Source organism: Cherax quadricarinatus, chromosome 12 (genome assembly GCF_038502225.1).
Source record: "Cherax quadricarinatus isolate ZL_2023a chromosome 12, ASM3850222v1, whole genome shotgun sequence".
Lineage (NCBI taxonomy): Eukaryota > Metazoa > Arthropoda > Malacostraca > Decapoda > Parastacidae > Cherax > Cherax quadricarinatus.
The window spans coordinates 20,665,162-20,685,389 of record NC_091303.1 but is presented as its reverse complement, the minus strand read 5'-3'; the positions used below and the strand labels follow the sequence as shown (position 1 = coordinate 20,685,389).

At 37.6% G+C, this 20,228-nt stretch overlaps 1 protein-coding gene across 1 annotated transcript in view; it reads left to right on the top strand.

The window, feature by feature from the left end:
- The window catches only part of Asap (ArfGAP domain of ASAP), a gene marked incomplete in the record, with an annotated part of 838,555 nt that overhangs the window by 712,419 nt on the left and 105,908 nt on the right, over positions 1–20,228 (top strand). Inside the window, 1 exon segment of the mRNA XM_070084261.1 lies at positions 17,021–17,365. Coding sequence (XP_069940362.1) covers positions 17,021–17,365 — 345 coding nt within the window.

Sequence of the window (20,228 nt, the reverse complement as noted above, 5' to 3'; positions counted from 1 at the left end):
TAAAGTTAGACTTTTTCCCTGAAATGGTGTCTAGAGCAGCTGATGCCTTACCGTCAGTTGTATAATGTACTGCAGGGTAAAATAGAACAGAAATCCATTACAGAATTTATGCACACTCCAGTACAACCATCGACTTCAGTACCAGAACCTCTACCATCCACCTCACCCCAGTAGGGGCACAGCATAACTCTCCACTCTTCACAGTCATCGACAAACACCAGCACCCACAATTTAAGGTAAGAAATACTATTATTTATGTTGCAGTTATAGTCTTAAGCAGTAAAATCAATATAATACATCACAACAAGAACTACAATTATATATTCACTTTCATTTTTGTAAGATCTGGAGGTCTAAAAAAAGTTGTTTGAGGGGGAAGCTCGCATCTTGAATTTTTGCTTGTATCCAGAAACAAAAAATCGACCGAGCGACTGCTCATATCCTGAAAAACTTGTATGGTGGGGCATTCGTAAGCTGAAGTTCCACTGTACTTCAAGAACTTGGAAGTTAATAAAATACAAAAATATAGTCAAGAAATGATAACCAACAAATTATTAAAATCAGTTTTACAAATTCATAATTACAGTCTAAGTGTCATTACTTCTTTTCATCTTATTACAAAGTCATCCTTAAGGTATACAACCATTCCCCCATCCTCATCCAGGGTTCCACTAACAAGTCTATGCTAATGCACAGGTGACTATATACTGTCAGGTGAACAGGTTCAGCTTCCCAAGGATTGAACCCAGGTTCATTAGTTGTGAGCTGAAGGCATAACTGCTGAACTCTGAAGGGTTTACCTTAAGTGGCAAAATTTGACAGTCTCCCCTCTCTCTAAGAAGGAATCCTCTCAACTTCAAATTGGCACATTCCGTAAGCTAGTGGCAGGATTCTGCGTATGATCACCAAGACCCTCATGGTCCCTCAGGATTTAATATTTTCTAAGGAAGCTGACTTGAAGATTGTGAAGATTACTCATTTATTTATGTTGAGGAAAGCATATGGGGTAGTGGGCCTTGTGTAACTCACACACTAGCCTTTTATTTTCCACGGACTTGGACTTCCAAGTCCAGATTTTGCCATTAATGAGGTTTTTATGGGTTGCATCCCTTGCAAATGACAAGAGTTTAATGTACTTTATATTCTTTTGACTATCATGGACACACACAAATATACATCCCATTATTGGTAGTCTTACATTTATTGAGAAGTTCTGCTATATAATTCTTGGGAACTTCCTTCAGTGTTTTACACCAGCAACACACTTCAGTTATTGGAATATGTCTTTAAAGTATTGTTTTATATTTCAAGCTCTTTCTGATGATTTCACAGCTGTGTCATGCTGTATAGCTATGTACACCTTTGGGAATTAAGGTACTATGTTCACTTAGATTGGAACACCTTAACAACTTTTACTTACTTGCCACTTTTTTTTCCAGTTCTAACTCCTGTCTCTCCCTTGCTGAATATTAGCATTTTTCAATGTACAGGAAATAGACTATTTTATATCATTTGCCCGAGGAATAAAATAACCTGGTTCAGGTTAAGAGATTGCCCTGGTATTGGTTAGATAGCCTTTTATTTTTGGCTACATTGCAACTGCACAATCATTTCTTTAAGCCTACCCTACATTCTCATTCTGTAAAGTGAAAATACTGTATTGATATTTTTCTTTTTTTATATTTTGTATGCAGTAAGACCATTAATACTTGGTAACAATGAGCTAGAGACCGTACTTGATAAGCTAACCAGCATGTTAGAATTTAACAACAATATATAGTATATAGTTTTATAATATGGTGTACAGGTAACTGAATATTTTCTTTAGAATTTCCTTACCTTAAAATGTGATATATTTTATGATGGCTTGATTAGTATGCAAAAACATCTCTTGTACACTTACCATGCCACATTGTTGACATGTGGGTAGGCTGTGAGAAAATTGGCGGGTTTTGTGATGCAAAAATGGAACAGGCTAAAGTATAACAAAGGTACTACCATTTTGAAAATGTATGACAAAATGTAATGCATTATAAAAACAAGAAAGAAACTGTTCAGTGAAACAGTTGAATAAGGAAAGTACATGAGGTACAGTTGTTTACACTTTTTCCTGGGCACTGGTAGAATTAGATCACATCCAAAAGCACAATAGCTTATGCAGAGAGGTATTAAAATTAGCCAATGCACAGAACTTCTCAAAACCATCAAAATTTGAAGAAAAAATACTTTTTTCTGCTTAATATTCAAATGGTGATAGCATACAATATTGAAAAAAAATTTTGAATCAGGTCAACAAATTTTTAGCAAAATATCTAAATTATTAATGACATCGAACCAAAGCAAATCTACCCTACCTGCTCAGCCCACTGGCTTGCCCCCACCAGCCTGCTAGACCAGCCACACTCACTACACCAGTCCATTCATTATGAATCATTACTACTAAACAATAAAAACTATATTGAAGGTTGCTGCTTACTGATATTCATGACTAGATGGTGTCTTTCATTGCATTAATTTTTTATATTTTTTATTTATTTTTGACGTCCAACTTAATGTGGAAATCCTCATTTATTTAGAGGTGGTACATGTACTTTTTTCACTAAAAACAAGTCATTTCTGCATGCAAACTTCTTTAATATTTTTATAATAATTAAAGGTGAAACTTTTGAATGTGCTAGACAATCCTGCTTTCAGTATGGCTGGAGTTGGTACTGTATATATAGACAGGTGCTCTATATGGTTTAATGTTATATAAATATTGCATCAAGTTTAGGGTGAAACAAAGGCAGATATAGGAAGTGTTGTTTTTGAACAGTTAAGAAATCTTTGTGGTATTCATAAAGAAAATCAGAAAACGTTTGTATGAAAATGTTACTTGTAAAAATGTCAGAGAAGAAGAGTGCATGAAACAATTACTTTTGTAGAAAATTTTAATACTGTATTAACCAGAGCACATTGGCCATACATAGTGTTGATAGCTGATGTAAAAGGTATTGGTTTAAGGTTTTAGAAGGTATTACTAGTTGATGTATAGTTTTACTATCTCTGTGACTTGGCAAGATTTCTTCAGTTGTAAATTTAGATGAGAGTTTAGTCAGCGTAACCAAAGTAAGTATAATTTAAATAAAACCTTCATTGTCTTCATAAAAAGAGAAATAGAATTTGCAAGATGATGATGCATGAATCACAGATGGGGGTAAGTGTCTCACATGTAAACTGGAGGGGATGGAATGAGGAAGCTTGCATTGCAAGGGAACTCTGTCTTTCCAGTTATATGGTATATAAAAGAGGTTATGCAGGATTTCACTTTATTGAACTTTATTTATTTATATATATATATATATATATATATATATATATATATATATATATATATATATATATATATATATATATATATATATATATATATATATATAAATAATTTTTTTTTTTTTTCTTTCTTATTGTACTAAACATAATTTAATAATTTTATGCAACTTGTTCTTTATCAAGCAAAGTTTCCCCAAATCCCAGCTAATTATGTCTTAAAATAGATGACCCAAAATGCATGGCTAAAAGTAAGTGTCAGAACTGATGTCTGTGATTCAAAATTATCTTAATAATTTTTATTACATTTCTTGATTATAGTTAGATATGGAAACGTTATAGGCTTTACAAGCACAGAAAAGTTTTTACACTATATAAATTTTGTGGTTGTCATATAGTGGAACAATGCTCTTCTCCAGACTGAGGGACTGACCACCTCAAAACTTTAAGGGTGATGGACTGATTACATCGTCTTCAAGTATCTTCTGCTTCTATCAACTTTTCTGTGCTTGACTGAAGAAGCCTACTGTGTAGGCGAAACGTTTCACAATAAAGATACATGCAATAGAACCTTTTCAAGCCTGTTAGAATCTTGTATTTCAGTATTTTTTTTCCAAGACTGCAGGTCAAAATTCATTTCCAACACTCTAGATATTTTGGTGACTTGCTGGCATAAAAGTACGTATTTATATTAATTAGATTTTCACAAAACAGTACATCCATAAATTGATTGTATTGTACACTGTGACACACACTATTGACAGTATGCTGTTTAAAATTTACTACAGTTTATTGCACTGACTTGTTAATTTTGTTTCTTGAATTATGATTATTTTATTTATAATTGATAAGGTTTAGGTTTATTAGCAGTAGAGTTTGATTCCAAATAAAATATGAAATTGATACCTGATTATTTCAACAATTTTCTTCTCGTTAGTTTGATGGCTTTATTATGCATTCTTTACCAATCCTGGAGTTACCTGGAGTTTACCTGGAGAGAGTTCCGGGGGTCAACGCCGCCCCCGCGGCCCGGTCTGTGACCAGGCCTCCTTAGGTCAGTGTCCCAGGATGCGACCCACACCAGTCGACTAACACCCAGGTACCCATTTTACTGATGGGGAACATAGACAACAGGTTGAAAGAAACACGTCCAATGTTTCTACTCTGGCTGGGAATCGAACCCAGGCCCTCGCCGTGTGAAGCGAGAGCGTTAACCACCAGGCCACCAGTGGTTGTTACCCCATATGCATACTGTGAATGATTGTCACCCCATACCCATTATGTGAAATTCTGATGATATTTTGGAAAAATAGGATCTTTCTCACTTGAGGTCAGGTAATACCTTCTCAGTCAGATCACTGGAGGTCAGATAACACCTGTTCATAGGCCAGTGGAGGTCAGGTAACACCCACTTATAGATCACTGGAGGTCACTTAACACCTGCTCATAGTTAGATCAGTGGAGCCCAAATAACACCTGCTCATAGTCAGATCAATGGAGGTCAGATAACACCCACTCATAGATCACTGGAGGTCAGGTCAAACACACTCATAGGTCACTGGAGGTTAGGTAAACCACACTCATAGATCACTGGAGGTGATGTCATATAGCACCCACTTATGTCGTGCTATTTTAGTCAGATGAGGTTATGTCTTAGGGAGTAGAAGTTAATAACAGTACCAACATTGTTGATGAAAGGAGTCAAGTGCACACACTTAGGCCATCTTTATTGAAAATGTTTTGATCCTGGGACCTTGGTCACTCCAGTGACTGCAAAATGTATCCAGGTTCTGGTTTTTGGTTCCTGGTTTTTGTTATTCATAGTAGTTGTTTCTCTCCTTTATTTTTGCTTCATGACATTATCAGAATATGTATACATATATACTGTATGTATGTATGCGTGTGCATATGTGTATGAGAGAGGAAAAACCAAATGTACAGTAGACAGAAATGTGATGTAAAAAAAAAAAAAGATATTGTATACTTTGATCTCTGTGATCCTCATTACAGAAAAATTAATGAGTCTGGGCATATAGAGTGGTAAACATTACTGGTCATGTGTGTTGAGGGAGTCTGGTCAATGGTTAAATACTGTGGTCAACACTACTGGTTGTGTGTGTTGAGAAAGGGACACTTAAAACATTAAGCAAAGTATCTGTGATCAAATTGGAGTATCTTACTCTAGTAGAGGTGCTTGTATTTATGAGATGGTAGTCAACAGTTGTCTTGTTAATAATAATAATAATAATAATTTTTTTTTTCCCAACAAGTCGGCCGTCTCCCACCGAGGCAGGGTGACCCAAAAAAAAGAAAGAAAATCCCCAAAAAGAAAATACTTCCATCATCATTCAACACTTTCACCACACTCACACATTATCACTGTTTTTGCAGAGGTGCTCAGAATACAACAGTTTAGAAGCATATACATATAAAGATACACAACATATCCCTCCAAACTGCCAATATCCCAATAATAATAATAATAATAATAATAATAATAATTAATAATTATTGGGGTATTATAATTCTTGAATGCCTGGTAAACTTAAGTCTGGAGCAGGAATGAATTTCTTCACTGTGAGCTTTGAAATCAGATCAGGAATTCATTTCTCTTTCAACATAGTCAAAGAGAAAAACAGTTGAAACTACCCTAATTGAAATAAAACCAAATTTCAATGTAATAAACCATTGTTATATACTAGGAAGGAGGGGGGGGAGAAAGCAGTTGGCCAGTAATGGCATAGTGGATAGAAAAGAAATGGTTTTGCTGTCCTAGTAACAATATTGCATAATTCTGTACATGATGGACTTCATCCATTGCTTCCAAATCAGTTGATCTGGCTGAGGAGGGGTTGTTGAGGAGTTTTGGACATTTAGAGAGAATGGAACAAAGTAGAATGACTTGGAGGGTGTATAAATCTGTAGTGCAAGGAAGGCAGGGTAGGGGTCAGCCTAGAAATGGTTGGAAAGAGGGGATAAAGGAAGTTATGTGTGCGAAGGGCTTCGACTTCCAGCAAGCATGTGTGAGCATGTTAGATAAGAGCGAGTGGAGACGAATGGTTTTTATGACTTGACATGCTGTTGGAGTGTGAGCAAGGTAACATATGTCACCTTTGCACCATTTATAATATTTTTAGTACATATATTTTTAAACGTTTATACAGTAGTATACTGTAATAAACATAATAGAGGAAATCAGCTCTAATATACATTACTTAGGTTTGCATATTGGTTGGAGAGCTGGTCGTAAGTCTGAGCAGTCAGTAAAGTGAGGAGAGGCTGTATAGTGCCTACACTCTGAAGGAGGGGTGTTCATAAGTTGCAGTTTAATTACTGTAGTGTAGGTGCACCTCTGGCAAGAAGTGATGGAGTGAATGATGATGATGAAAGTGTTTCTTCTTTTTTGGGTCACCCTGCCTTGGTGGGAAACGGCCAATGTGTTACTAAAAAAAAAAAAAAATCCAAAGTGTGCTATACAGAGATCTGTTATATTGAAGGTTACTGTACAGTGTATCTGAAGAGAATTGGATTTCTTATGTGGTTATCAGATTTGCAGCAAAGAAATGCATTTTTGCTGCAGACTTAAGATTACCAAGACCTGACTGTTAAAAAGTATGTCTTAATTACATGCACCCTGTGAAGTGTATGTAGACTACTCCACTTGCATCCCAGACCTGCTTTGCTCATTTTTTGACTTCACTTTAGTGTCACTTCCTGTCTCAACATGTTTGTGACCCATTAATTTGGCCCAACTTGCCTCAGTTAGAGGAAAATAAAATTGACCACTATAGGTTTTCCTCTTTTGATGAGGTTGCACTTCATGCAAATTTGCCTTTGTGGTGACCACATTTCCATTGGTAATTCATTATATGTGATATAATTCATCACTATATAGGCCACAGAAAGACTCAAGTTTTTGATACTTTAGTTATTATAACTTGAACCATGTGAAAATTATGAAAGGTATTTTTCTATGCCTTATAAAGGAATGTTTTTAAAGACATTTATGACAGTTACAAAAAAAATGTTGAAAAAGTAAATTGTACACAGATTTTTGAAGTCCACATATCATAGGTCATTAGCATTGACTGCATCTTCTCATTTTGTTACATTTACCTAAATTTGTGTGAATTATGGAATGTTGTTTGAAAACTTTTATATACCATGAAAAGGGGGGATTATGGGTGGGTGTGGGTGTTGGGGGTGGGGGTCATGGGTGGGTGTGGGTGTTGGAGTGATGGGGTCATAGGTGGGTGTGGGTGTTGGGGTGGGGGTCATGGATGAGTGTGGGTGTTGGCCTGAGGGTCATGGGTGAGTGTGGGTGGGGTGGGGTTTCATGGGTGGGTGGGTGTTGCCACACATGTTGTCATCCTGCACATCACTCAGTTGCATAAATGAGGAAGTGGAGAGCATATGTAAAGAATGCCGAATATTATAACTACAATTTTGTATTGGCTGTGGAAGGACATGTAGGATTTTGTAAAGTGAGACTATCCTGATCAGCCATGTTCTGAATTATTTTTTTTTTTTTTATGCTTAGCTGAATTTATATTCTGCTTCAGAGTTTATTAAGAACTGCACATATGATATAAATAGATATTACATGTATATCACTTATTTTCTCCCTTATACATCATAATATTACATGTTCTTTAACCCTTTGACTGTTGCAAGCCCCTTTCTGAAACTGTAATTGTATGTTGCAAAATTTTTGGAAAAAAAAAAGTATTTCTTATGAAATAATAGAGAATCTTTTCTCAATGGTAATGACACCAAAAGTACAAAATTTGGTTGAAAACTCATGGAATTACGTTCCCACAAAGTTAGCGGTCTCGGCGACATGTACGCATCATCGATTTTGCCGACTTTGAGCCCTCTTTTTGGCCAGTTCCGTTGTTCCAGTTGACCAAACTCATAGCTATTTCTTTAGAACTAAATTTTTTCTATCAGTTGAGTACAAGAAACCGCCCATTTACCGATTTGAACTACCCAATAAAGTGGTCAGAAATTGGCAATTTGGCCAATTTTATGCAAATTAAGAAAGATGCCAATTTCAAAATAGGGTCCAGAATAAACAATGTAGACATTCTTGGCACTAAAATAACATATCCTCTGTTCATTAGTCATGTCTCTAGGCTCCTTTTATATTACTGTATATTACATGCAAAAAATACAAAATTTACTGTTATGCAGACTACTTTATTGTAAATGTAGACATACTAAAATTTCCTCTGTTCATTTTTTCTAGGCTCCTCATATTACTGTTGCTTTCTATTTTGATTTTTTAAAAAAAATACAAAATTTACTGTTATGCAGACTACTGCATTATTGTAAAAATGGTATAAATAATATCAGTGCACTAGTGAAAGAATATTAGACTCCCCAGTTGACGTGTATTGGACGTGTGGTGTGATTTGCTCACTCTTGAACATTGGTAAAAATTGAACATTTCCGCTACTTTGAGATCGATTTTAAGGTCGTTGTCATCGTGAAACTAATCAAAATCATCTCTATTTCTGAATATGTTTTCCATTTTATCACGTGAGACCATGAAAACGAGAATACAGTGGACCCCCGCATAGCGAACTTAATCCGTGCAAGAGGGCTGGTCGTTATGCGAAATGTTCGCTATGCGAATTAATTTTCCCCATAAGAAATAATGGAAATAAAATTAATCCGTGCAAGACACCCAAAAGTATGAAAAAAAAATTTTTTTACCACAAAAAAATGTTAATTTTAGTACACACAAACTGAAAAAGGCATGCACAATTACATGACACTTACTTTTATTGAAGATCTGGTGATGATTGATGGGATGGGAGGAGGGGAGAGAGAGTGTTAGTGTTTAGAAGGGGAATCCCCTTCCATTAGGACTTGAGGTAGCAAGTCCTTTTCTGGGGTTACTTCCCTTCTTCTTTTAATGCCACTAGGACCAGCTTCAGAGTCACTGGACTTCTTTCGCACAACATATCTGTCCATAGTGGCCTGTACCTCTCGTTCCTTTATGATTTGTCTAAAGTGGTTCACAACAGTGTCATTGTAACAGTCACCAGCACGGCTTGCAATAGCTGTGTGAGGGTGATTTTCATCAAAAAAGGTTTGCACTTCAAGCCATTTTGCACACATTTCCTTAATCTTTGAAGTAGGCAATTCCTTCAATTTCTCTCTCCCCTCCTTTGAACCAGTTTCCCCAGGTCTGGCCTCTTGCTCTTGAAGTTGATCTATCAGCTCATCAGTGGTTAGTTCTTCATTGTCCTCCTCCACCAACTCTTCCACATCCTCCCCACTAACCTCCAACCCCAAGGACTTCCCCAATTCCACAATTGATTCCTCAACTGGTATACTACTCCTCTCAGGGTTAGCCTCAAACCCTTCAAAATCCCTTTTGTCTACACATTCTGGCCACAGTTTCTTCCAAGCAGAGTTCAAGGTTCTCTTAGTCACTCCCTCCCAAGCCTTACCTATAAGGTTTACACAACTGAGGATATTAAAGTGATCCTTCCAAAACTCTTTTAGAGTCAATCCAGTGTCTGTGGTCACTTCAAAGCACTTTTGAAACAGAGCTTTTGTGTACAGTTTCTTGAAGTTGGAAATGACCTGCTGGTCCATGGGCTGCAGGAGAGGAGTGGTATTAGGAGGCAAAAACTTCACCTTAATGAAGCTCATGTCCCCATAAAGTCGCTCTGCCACGTCTGTAGGATGACCAGGGGCATTGTCTAACACCAGGAGGCACTTAAGGTCTAATTTCTTTTCAGTTAGGTAATATTTCACATTGGGGGCAAATGCATGGTGTAACCAGTTATAGAAAAATTCCCTAGTGACCCATGCCTTACTGTTTGCCCTCCACAGCACACACAAATTATCCTTGAGGACATTCTTTTGCCTGAACGCTCTGGGAGTTTCAGAGTGATACACTAATAAAGGCTTAACTTTGCAATCACCACTAGCATTGGCACACATCAACAAAGTAAGCCTGTCTTTCATAGGCTTATGTCCTGGGAGTGCCTTTTCCTCCTGAGTAATGTAGGTCCTGCTTGGCATTTTCTTCCAGAACAGGCCTGTTTCATCACAATTAAACACTTGTTCAGGTTCCAGTCCTTCAGTTTCTATGTACTCCTTGAATTCATGCACATATTTTTCAGCCGCTTTGTGGTCCGAACTGGCAGCCTCACCATGCCGTATCACACTATGGATGCCACTACGCTTCTTAAATCTCTCAAACCAACCTTTGCTGGCCTTAAATTCACTCACATCATCACTAGTTGCAGGCATTTTTTTAATTAAATCGTCATGCAACTTCCTAGCCTTTTCACATATGATCGCTTGAGAGACGCTATCTCCTGCTAGCTGTTTTTCATTTATCCACACCAATAAGAGTCTCTCAACATCTTCCATCACTTGCGATCTTTGTTTCGAAAACACAGTTAAACCTTTGGCAACAACAGCTTCCTTGATTGCCGTTTTCTTGCCCACAATAGAAGCGATGGTTGATTTTGGTTTCTTGTACAACCTGACCAGGTCGGTGATACGTACTCCACTTTCATACTTATCAATGATCTCTTTCTTAATTTCAATGGGTATTCTTACCCTTTGAGGTGTAGGGTTGGCACTAGAAGCTTTCTTGGGGCCCATGGTCACTTATTTTCCACAAACAGCACCGAAAACACTGTAATAATACGAAATATTCCGAGTGTATGCTTGAATGTTACCGCGGAGGCTAGCTGGTAAACAATGGGACGGGCGGCACATGTGAGGCTGGCTGAGGGCCCACATTGGACGCGTCTCGGACGAAGTTCGCTGAGCGGGTTTTTGTCCACTATGCGGGGCAAAATTTTAGCGAACAAAGCGTTCGCTATGCGGATTGTTCGCTATGCAAGGCGTTCGCTATGCGGGGGTCCACTGTACAACTATAAATACTATACGAAAATGCACCTCAAAGTCGACGTTTTAAAAAAAAAAAACGGTCAGTTTTTTTTTCATTATGCACTGCGTGCTGCAGGATTTCTTTTATGTGGTGCACACTGACCACACAGACCCATTCTCTCACATATGGGCCTACCAGCTTTATCCTGCTTGATTTGAAGCCACTAGAATTTGAGTATTAATACGTCCAAAACACTGGCTCGTAAGACGTATATATATGACCAAAACAGTCAAAGGGTTAATGTGGTTGGGAGGTCATTTGTGACGTAGGTCTCAGTACAAGGTTTATTACATACAAAGAATACCATAAGCCAGTGGTTTGAAAATTGATATGTAGTAACCTTATGGCATACTGTACTAAAAAAAAACTAAAATGGTTTGAAAATTGTGCACAGTTTAAAGTGGTGACGTTAAAAAAGAAAAAGGCGGACAACCTGCTATAAGTAATTTTCGAGCTAGGCACTTTTCAAGAATAAATATTAAATACTTTAAAAAGAGCTTTCAAGTTTACATTGAAGTGAGAGATCAGTACCTATGTTTGTGAAGTCATGAAACTAATTATTGGCAATATATTAGTGTAGCTTATACCTGATGGACATGTAAAATTGAACGCACTTTTGTATTTTACTCGAACGTTCGTAACTTTTGTTCCAAGGTAGTTTTTCTTATTCTATAAACAGTTCTATTAACTAGAGATTCTCAACTTTTCAGTGGTAAATTACACTATTTGTTTAGTTGAAATTGAACTCTTGACTTTGTAATGACTGAAATGGCCCTTATATAATTACAAAAGCTCAGCACCACTTGAATTTATTAAGCAAAAGAGCATTAAATATCACTTTGCACATATTCAAATTAAGATTTATCAGAATGAGAGAGTGAAATAGATTTGAGCATTGAAAATCCAATGAGCATGTTTTAATCCTTAAACGGTCCAAATGTATATATACGTTCTTATGCGTAGCACCCCAAACGTATATGTACGTTTTATTTTTCCTGCCTTCAAATTTGGCACGATTGGCCTGAGATGCCTTGTCAGCATAGAATGGGTCCTAACACTCAGTGTGTACGGTATTAAAAAAAATCTGGGACCACTTAGTACCTTGTGGGAGCGCCAGTTAAATTGAGCGCCAGCTAGAGCAAACAGTGCGGCAAACACCAAGGATTCACTGATGTAATGTCATATTAACACTCCTCTTTTAACCCTTAAACGGTCCAAACGTATATATATGTTCATGCACGTAGCGCCCCAAACGTATATATACGTTTTCTTTGTCATTCATTCAACATTGCCACAATAAGCCTGAGTCACCTAGACATGAGAGAATGGGTGTGCGCACTCACTGTGTGCCATATTAAAATAATTGGGGATGCCTGGGCACAATATGCTCTTTTTTCCTTTTAAAAGAAAAGATTTGTTTTTTCCTCAAAAAATTTGGGGCGCTACGCGAGTGAACGTGTATATACGTTTGGACCGTTTAAGGGTTAAGAGGAAAGTGATGTTAACCCCAAGTTTAGGATCTGTCTATCTCTGTATCTCTGTCTACCTCTGTCTCTGTCTACCTCTGTCTTTGTCTATCTGTCTGTCTATCTGTCTGTCTATCTCTGTCTCACAGGTAGACATAAATACAAGTATACATAGCGTAAATTCCCTAGGATAACCCAAAAAATCCAGACAAAGTGCTATACTCTGCTTGAAGATGAGTAAACGTGATGACAATGCAGTCTTGTGGCTCTCTCTGAGACAGAGCTAGATGGATAGACAGATAGACAGATAGACAGGGAGCTTGACAGACAGACAGACATGTTTGTGTACCAACGAAAACAAAGTGAGGGCGATGCTCATCAAATAACACCTCTAATCTCTTCTTATCAGCTGCACCCTCCCGCACCCTCGTGTATGCTCATCAAACGTCAGCTCTTATCAGTTATCTCATCATGTCACTGTCAGGGGTGGACTTTGTTTTTCATGCTTCAAGGGAACTTATTATTACCTATTATTATTATTACGTATTATTATTCTCCTCCTCCTCCTCTTCCTCCTCTTCGTCTTTCTCCTCCTCCTCCTCCTCCTCTTCCTCCTCCTCCTCATTGTTATTATATCTTTCCACATATCCAAAACATTGCTGGGACATATACTGTAAATACTTTGTAGATATTCCAAGACAATCGTAAATGGCTAAGGCAGGTGTAAATGTCCACCTGTCAGTGTGTTTGTTATAATTTGAGTACAATTTCAGTACCTAATACTAGTGTCAAAACAAAGATTGGTTATAAAATGACAAGAACTACTACAAATTGTAATTATCAGAACATAAAAATTACACAAAATAATATAAAAAAATAGGAGAAAGGTATATCAGCAACACTTCTGCAAGCGGCAGGACTCGATGTTGCTGTCACATGAGCATCCAGTGCCAACTTCTCGACCTCATATCTCTGTAAGTACCGACCCTAAAATTTTTTTTTTATTCTAAAATACTTTAAAAAATGTGCTCTCTCTTTTTCTATATATAAAAAAAAAGAATTTTTTTTTTTCAAAATATTCGGGGCGCTGCATGAGTGAACGTATATATATGTTTGGACCTTCTAACCCTTTCAGGGTCCGTCCCGTAGATCTACGGCTTTATGTTAGGGTCCAAACCGTAGATCTACGTCATGAGCTCAGCTCACTCTGATAAACTGTGAGTGGTACATTTGGGCCTAGATATGAGAGAATACATCTATGTGGTATGTGTGCACCACATAAAACAGATCCTGCAGCACACTGTGAATAATGAGAAAAAAACTGAAATCATGATTTTTCGATTAAAACAGCGACTTTGCAGTGTTTTTTCGTATGTTTTTTATAGTTGTATTCGCGATTTCTTGGTCTCATTTGATAGAATGGAAGACATATTACAGAAATAGTGATGATTTTGATTGGTTTTAGCATTGGAAATGGCTTGAAACTGAGCTCAAAGTAGCAGAAGTGTTAAATTTTTGCTGATATTCAAGAGTAAACAAACGACCTCACACGTCTAATACACGCCAGCTGGTGGGTCTGATATGCATTCACAAATATGGTGATGATATTTATACAATTATTACAGTATTGCATAACAGTAAATCTTCTATTTTTTGGTGTGAATAAAAATTCATTGTGTGAATAAAAAATCAAAATGGAATTTATTTGTAAAGCCTCAAAACATAACTAATGAACAGAGGAAATGTTAGTTTAGTTCCAGGAATACCTACATTGTTTATTCTGGACCCTATTTTGAAATTGGAATATTTTGAACTTTGTGTTAAATTGGCCAAATTAACAATTTCCAATCACTTTAATTTGTAGTTGAAACAGCTGACTTGGCGATTTCTTGTGCTCACTCGATAGAATAGAAGTAATACTAGTGAAATAGCTAAGAATTTGGTTGACTGGAATAATGTAATTGGCCTAAAATGGGAGTCAAAGTCAGCAAAATCGCCGATTTGTAAATATCACTGACACATCAAAATTCGCGAGAGCATAATTTCGTCAATTTTCCATCAAATTTCGTACTTTTTGTTTTATTACCTTCACAAAAAGATTCTCTACCATTTCATAAGAAAAAATAGCAAATTTTTTTTTTTTAAATTCTTGGACACTGGGGCACCTCTTCAGATTTGGGCCTTGGACCCTGAAGGGGTTAAGGGTTAAAGGAAATCACATAGCTAGTTTTCAATTTAAGAGTTTTACATCGAGAAAGATGTGGGCACATCATCAGACAAAGTTAACTGGTACAGATGCATAGTAGGACAAGGGGTGGAGGGAGGAAACAGAAGTTAATATAATAATATAATAATAATATCTTTATTTACTACAAGTACATGTACAAGTTAGGAAATATGCATTCATGTTTAAAATGTGCATGCTTTAACCCAGACATAGACAAGCTGGTTACCAGCTGCTGGAGGGATAGGATAGATTATAATTGAATACAGTATTTGATTTTTTTTATCAGTTTTTGGTTAGATTCATTTCTTTTGGAATGTAGTCATTTAGTGCCTGTGTCATATTCTCATAATTTGTTGGTAAAAATAGGGTAAAAAATATGGATTTTTTCTCTGATTCTTTTAATGTCAAACATCTAATGTACTGGGAATACTTCAAGTCTTTTGAATTGTATTCCTTGGAACATAGGTGAGAAAGGTAAATCACAATTTGCACATGGAAAATTGTGGAGGAAATGGTCCCAATCTTGCACACTGAAATCACTTAGCAGAAGAGAAAGAGACCACTGGAATTGTGGTAAGGTCATGTGGTAATTGTACTGTATGATTGTTTCATGCTTGTATGGTAAGCTCATAGTTTTTCGACAGACATTTATCCAAAATATTTTGCAATGTGCGAAGTCGGGAACTCGTTCCGTTGTCTTGTGTTAAAACGGTTTTACTTAATGCAGTTCCATTTTATACTCCAAGGACTGGATGTGCATCTGTTGCATAAGTGAGGGATATCTGTACATATATCCAGAATTTACATTTTCTATACTACTGTAGTTGCTTTTTACACTGGGTGTTTCTACATGTGGGTTTTTGCACCAGGTGTTTCTACATGTGGGTTTTTGTGCCAGTTGTTTCTACTTGTGGGTTTTTACACTGGGTGCTTCTACATTTGGGCTTTTACACTGGATGCTTCTAGATGTAGGTTTTTATACTGGGTGTTTGTACATGTGGATTTTTACACCTTGTGTTTCTACATGTGGGTTTTTATACTGGGTGTTTCTACATGTGGGTTTTTACACCAGGGGATTCTACATGTGGGTTTTTACACCAGGCATTTCTACATGCGGGTTTTTACATCAGGCATTTCTACATGTGGGTTTTTACACCAGGCATTTCTACATGTGGGTTTTTACACCAGGCATTTCTACATGTGGGTTTTTACACCAGGCAATTCTACATGTGGGTTTTTACATCTGGTGTTTCTACATGGAGGTTTTTACACTTGATGTTTCTACATGTGGGTTTTTACATTGGGTGTTTCTACATGTGGGTTTTTACACTGGGTGTTTCTCACTACATGTGGGCTTACACCAGGTGTTTCTGTATGTGGGTTTTCTTCTGACAAATGTCAGTGTCTCATGTGGGATTTTCTGTTATTTAAACAGACACACAGACAGACACAGACAGACACAGACACACACACACACACACACACACACACACACACACACACACACACACACACACACACACACACACACACACACACACACACACACACACAGACACACACACACAGACACACACACACACACAGACACACACACACACACACAGACACACACACACACACAGACACACACACACACACAGACACACACACACACACACACACACACACACACACACACACACACACACACACACACACACACACACACACACACACACACACACACGCAGACAGACACACACACACACACACACACACTCACACTCACATGTACGTACGTACGTGTGCCAGGAGCTGTGACTTAACACCTGCAGCCACAAATAGGTGAGTATACACATGAAAATGTGTGTGTGCATGCACACACACACACATGCAGGCAGGAGCTCACACATGACAATGTGCACACACAAACATATGAAAGAACAAAAACAAAAAACTGTCAAGTCATTCAGAATATGTAAAAGTGAATTTTAAATTGTTATTTTGCTTGGATGACCAAGACTGTGAAGGTTCTGTTGTGTATTGACAAAGTTTTGCTTCTGAAAGTTTGATAAATAACTAAGTGTTGTTTACCTTCTTGTGACCCCCTAGTGCCACTTCGTACTATGACAGAGAAGAGACCAGCACCTAAACCCCCAGCTGGTGTTTCCCACAACACTTCCTTCTACCTCCCTCACTACACCAGCCATTCCCGCACGCCTTCCGACCCCATGCTGGGGCCTTCGTCATACCACCCCAGCCTGGCTCACAACAACAACAACAATGGTGGTGGGGGTGGTAGCCTTGGAGGGATGGGCCACAAGAGGAGTCCATCAACTGATTCTAGTAATAGTGTGTTCTACCCTCAACCTTCTTCTTCTTCCAACAACACCACTACTTCTTCTGGGACTACACGCTTCTCTCTCTCACATAATTTGCCCCCTGAGGCTACATCAGGTGAGGGGATTGGCTGCCTCTTGCTTTCTTCTCATTTCCTTCTTGCTGCCTCTGCCTTCATCTATTGTAGCAGCTTGTAGTTTTATTCATGCATATATGCATACATGCACACTATATATACAGCCTCTCCTCACTTAATGGCGGAGTTCTGTTCCTAATACCATGTCGGTAAATGAATTTGTTGCTAAGTGAGGAGCATACTATAATGGTAGTGGGTTCGTGTCAACCGTCTTTGATATTGTTTTAATGTCACCTTTGCACCATTTATAACATTTCTAGTATATTTTTAAATGTTTATACAGTAGTGTACTGTATATTGTAATAAACAGAATAGAATATTTAGGTATGCATATTTAGGTATGTATACTGGTCAGAGAGCCAATCGTAAATCTGAGTCATTGGTAAACTAGTACGTTGCTAAGTGAGGAGAGGCTGTACTGTGTGTGTGTGTGTGTATTTTATATAATATATATATATATATATATATATATATATATATATATATATATATATATATATATTTCTTTCTTTCAACACACCGGCCGTATCCCACTGAGGCAGGGTGGCCCAAAAGAAAAAAACCAAAGTTTCTCCTTTCAAATTTAGTAATATATACAGGAGAAGGGGTTACTAGCTCCTTGCTCCCGGCATTTTAGTCGCCTCTTACAACACGCATGGCTTACGGAGGAAGATATATATATATATATATATTTATATATATATATACTATATATTTATATATATATATATATATATATATATATATAAATAATCACACCAGCCATCTCTCACCAAGGTAGGATGACCTAACAAAAAAAAAAAGAGGAAACACATTCACCATCTTTCATTCAATTGCTGTCTTGCCAGAAGCTTTCTGATATCACAGTTCAGATGACCCTCCAAACTACAACATCCTCACCTCTCCTTCAAAGTGCAGACACTGTAGCTCCCACCTCCATGACTCTTAGGTCCAGCTAACCTGTATTCCTGAATACCTTCATTAAGGTTTTTCCTGCCCACAATCCAAGAGCTTGGCATTATAAAATTTCACTTGTTTCCTCTAAGATCTGTCATACACAAGTCCATTGGATGTTAAAACCCTTAACACTTAAACCCTCCTTTACCCCTTCCTGAGATATTCTGTACCCCACCTTCCTTCCACCCCAGATTTATGCACCCTCTTGGTTATCCTAGTCTACTTCATTCTCCCTATATGCCCAAACTACCTCAGCAATCCCTCATCAGCCCCCTGAATTTCATTTTTGGTGACCCCCCCACATCTGATTTCCATGCTCTGAATTCTCTGCATCATAATCACACCACACATTGTCCTCACACATAACATCTCCACTGCCTCCAGCCCCCTCCTTGTTACAATGCTTAAAAACCATGCTTCATACCCATAAAGCAGTGCTGGTACCTTTATACTATGGTACATTATCTTTTTGTGTCTCCATGCATAAAGTTTATCGACTTGACAGATTCTTCAAAGTGCCACTCATCTTTTACCTCTCATCTATTTTGTGGTTCACTCTGTATTAAATAGATGATGCTTCTTCTTTCATCAAACCAGCCATATCCCACCGAGGCAGGGTGGCCCAAAAAGAAAAAAGTTTCTCTTCTTAAATTTAGTAATGTATACAGTATAATGGGCTACTAACCCCTTGCTCCCGGCATTTTAGTTGCCTTTTACGACACGCATGGCTTACTGAAGAAGAATTCTATTCTGTTTCCCCATGGAGATTAAATAGATGCATCTACTGAAAAGTTCATTTCAAAATACAGTACAGTAGGGCCCCACTTATTCGGCAGGTTAGGTTCCAGGCTACTGCCAGAAAGCAGACTTTGCCGGAAAGCAGAACTCCATGCTTTCCATTTATAAATGCATATAAATGCCAGTTAACAAGTTTACACTAACATATATTAAGTTAGCAATAGAACTAGGCATTAAAAAGTAAAATACACACACAGTACACTCATTATTTACCTCAAAATATTTGTAGTCTTAATGTAGGGCAAAAGGTGAGTAGTATTTACTCGAAGAAGTCAGGTGTGGTAGCCCTCCTGGCCACCCCACCCACACATACTATACTACGATGCTTAGAGTTCCCTAGAGTGATAAAATGCATATACAGTAGATGCATTACTTACCTTAAAATATTTGTAGTCTTAATGGTCTTAATGTAGGATGAGAGGTGGAAGGTATTTATTTGTAGAAAGTCGTGTGGGAGGTATGGCATCCTGCCTGGCCACTTATACCTACTACGACATTAAGCTCCCTAGAGTGATAAAATGCATATATATAGTACACTCAATAATTACCATAAAGTATTTGTAGTCTTAATGTAGGGTGAGGTGAGTTTTATTTGTATGAAGTCAGGTTAGGCAGTATGGGTAGCCAGGAAGGGCAGCCCTCCCCACCCTACCCACACATAATGTAAACAAACCAGATGAATGCATCTGGTTTTCGTTACAAGCCCTACAAGTTGCCTGGATACCACAAGTCCTACAAGTTGCCTGGATACCACAAGTCCTACAAGTTGCCTGGCTACCACAAGTTGCCTGGCTACCACAAGTTGCTTGGCTACCACAAGTCCTACAAGCCACCTGGCTACCACTTCTCACATTTATGTTAATTTATTCTACTGTTGGGTGTATTTAGATGGATTAAGCAAAATGTCTATATTAACGTTTTATACGATATTTAATGCTCCTTAGAGTGATTATTATTGTGTTATTATCATTAATATGGCATCTTCAAGACTAATAAGACACTCTTAGTGATTTTAATGTGTACCTGCATGCCAGCACAGTGTGTAAGTTTACTTAGGTACAGGTACACATACATATAATTTTCAGCTAT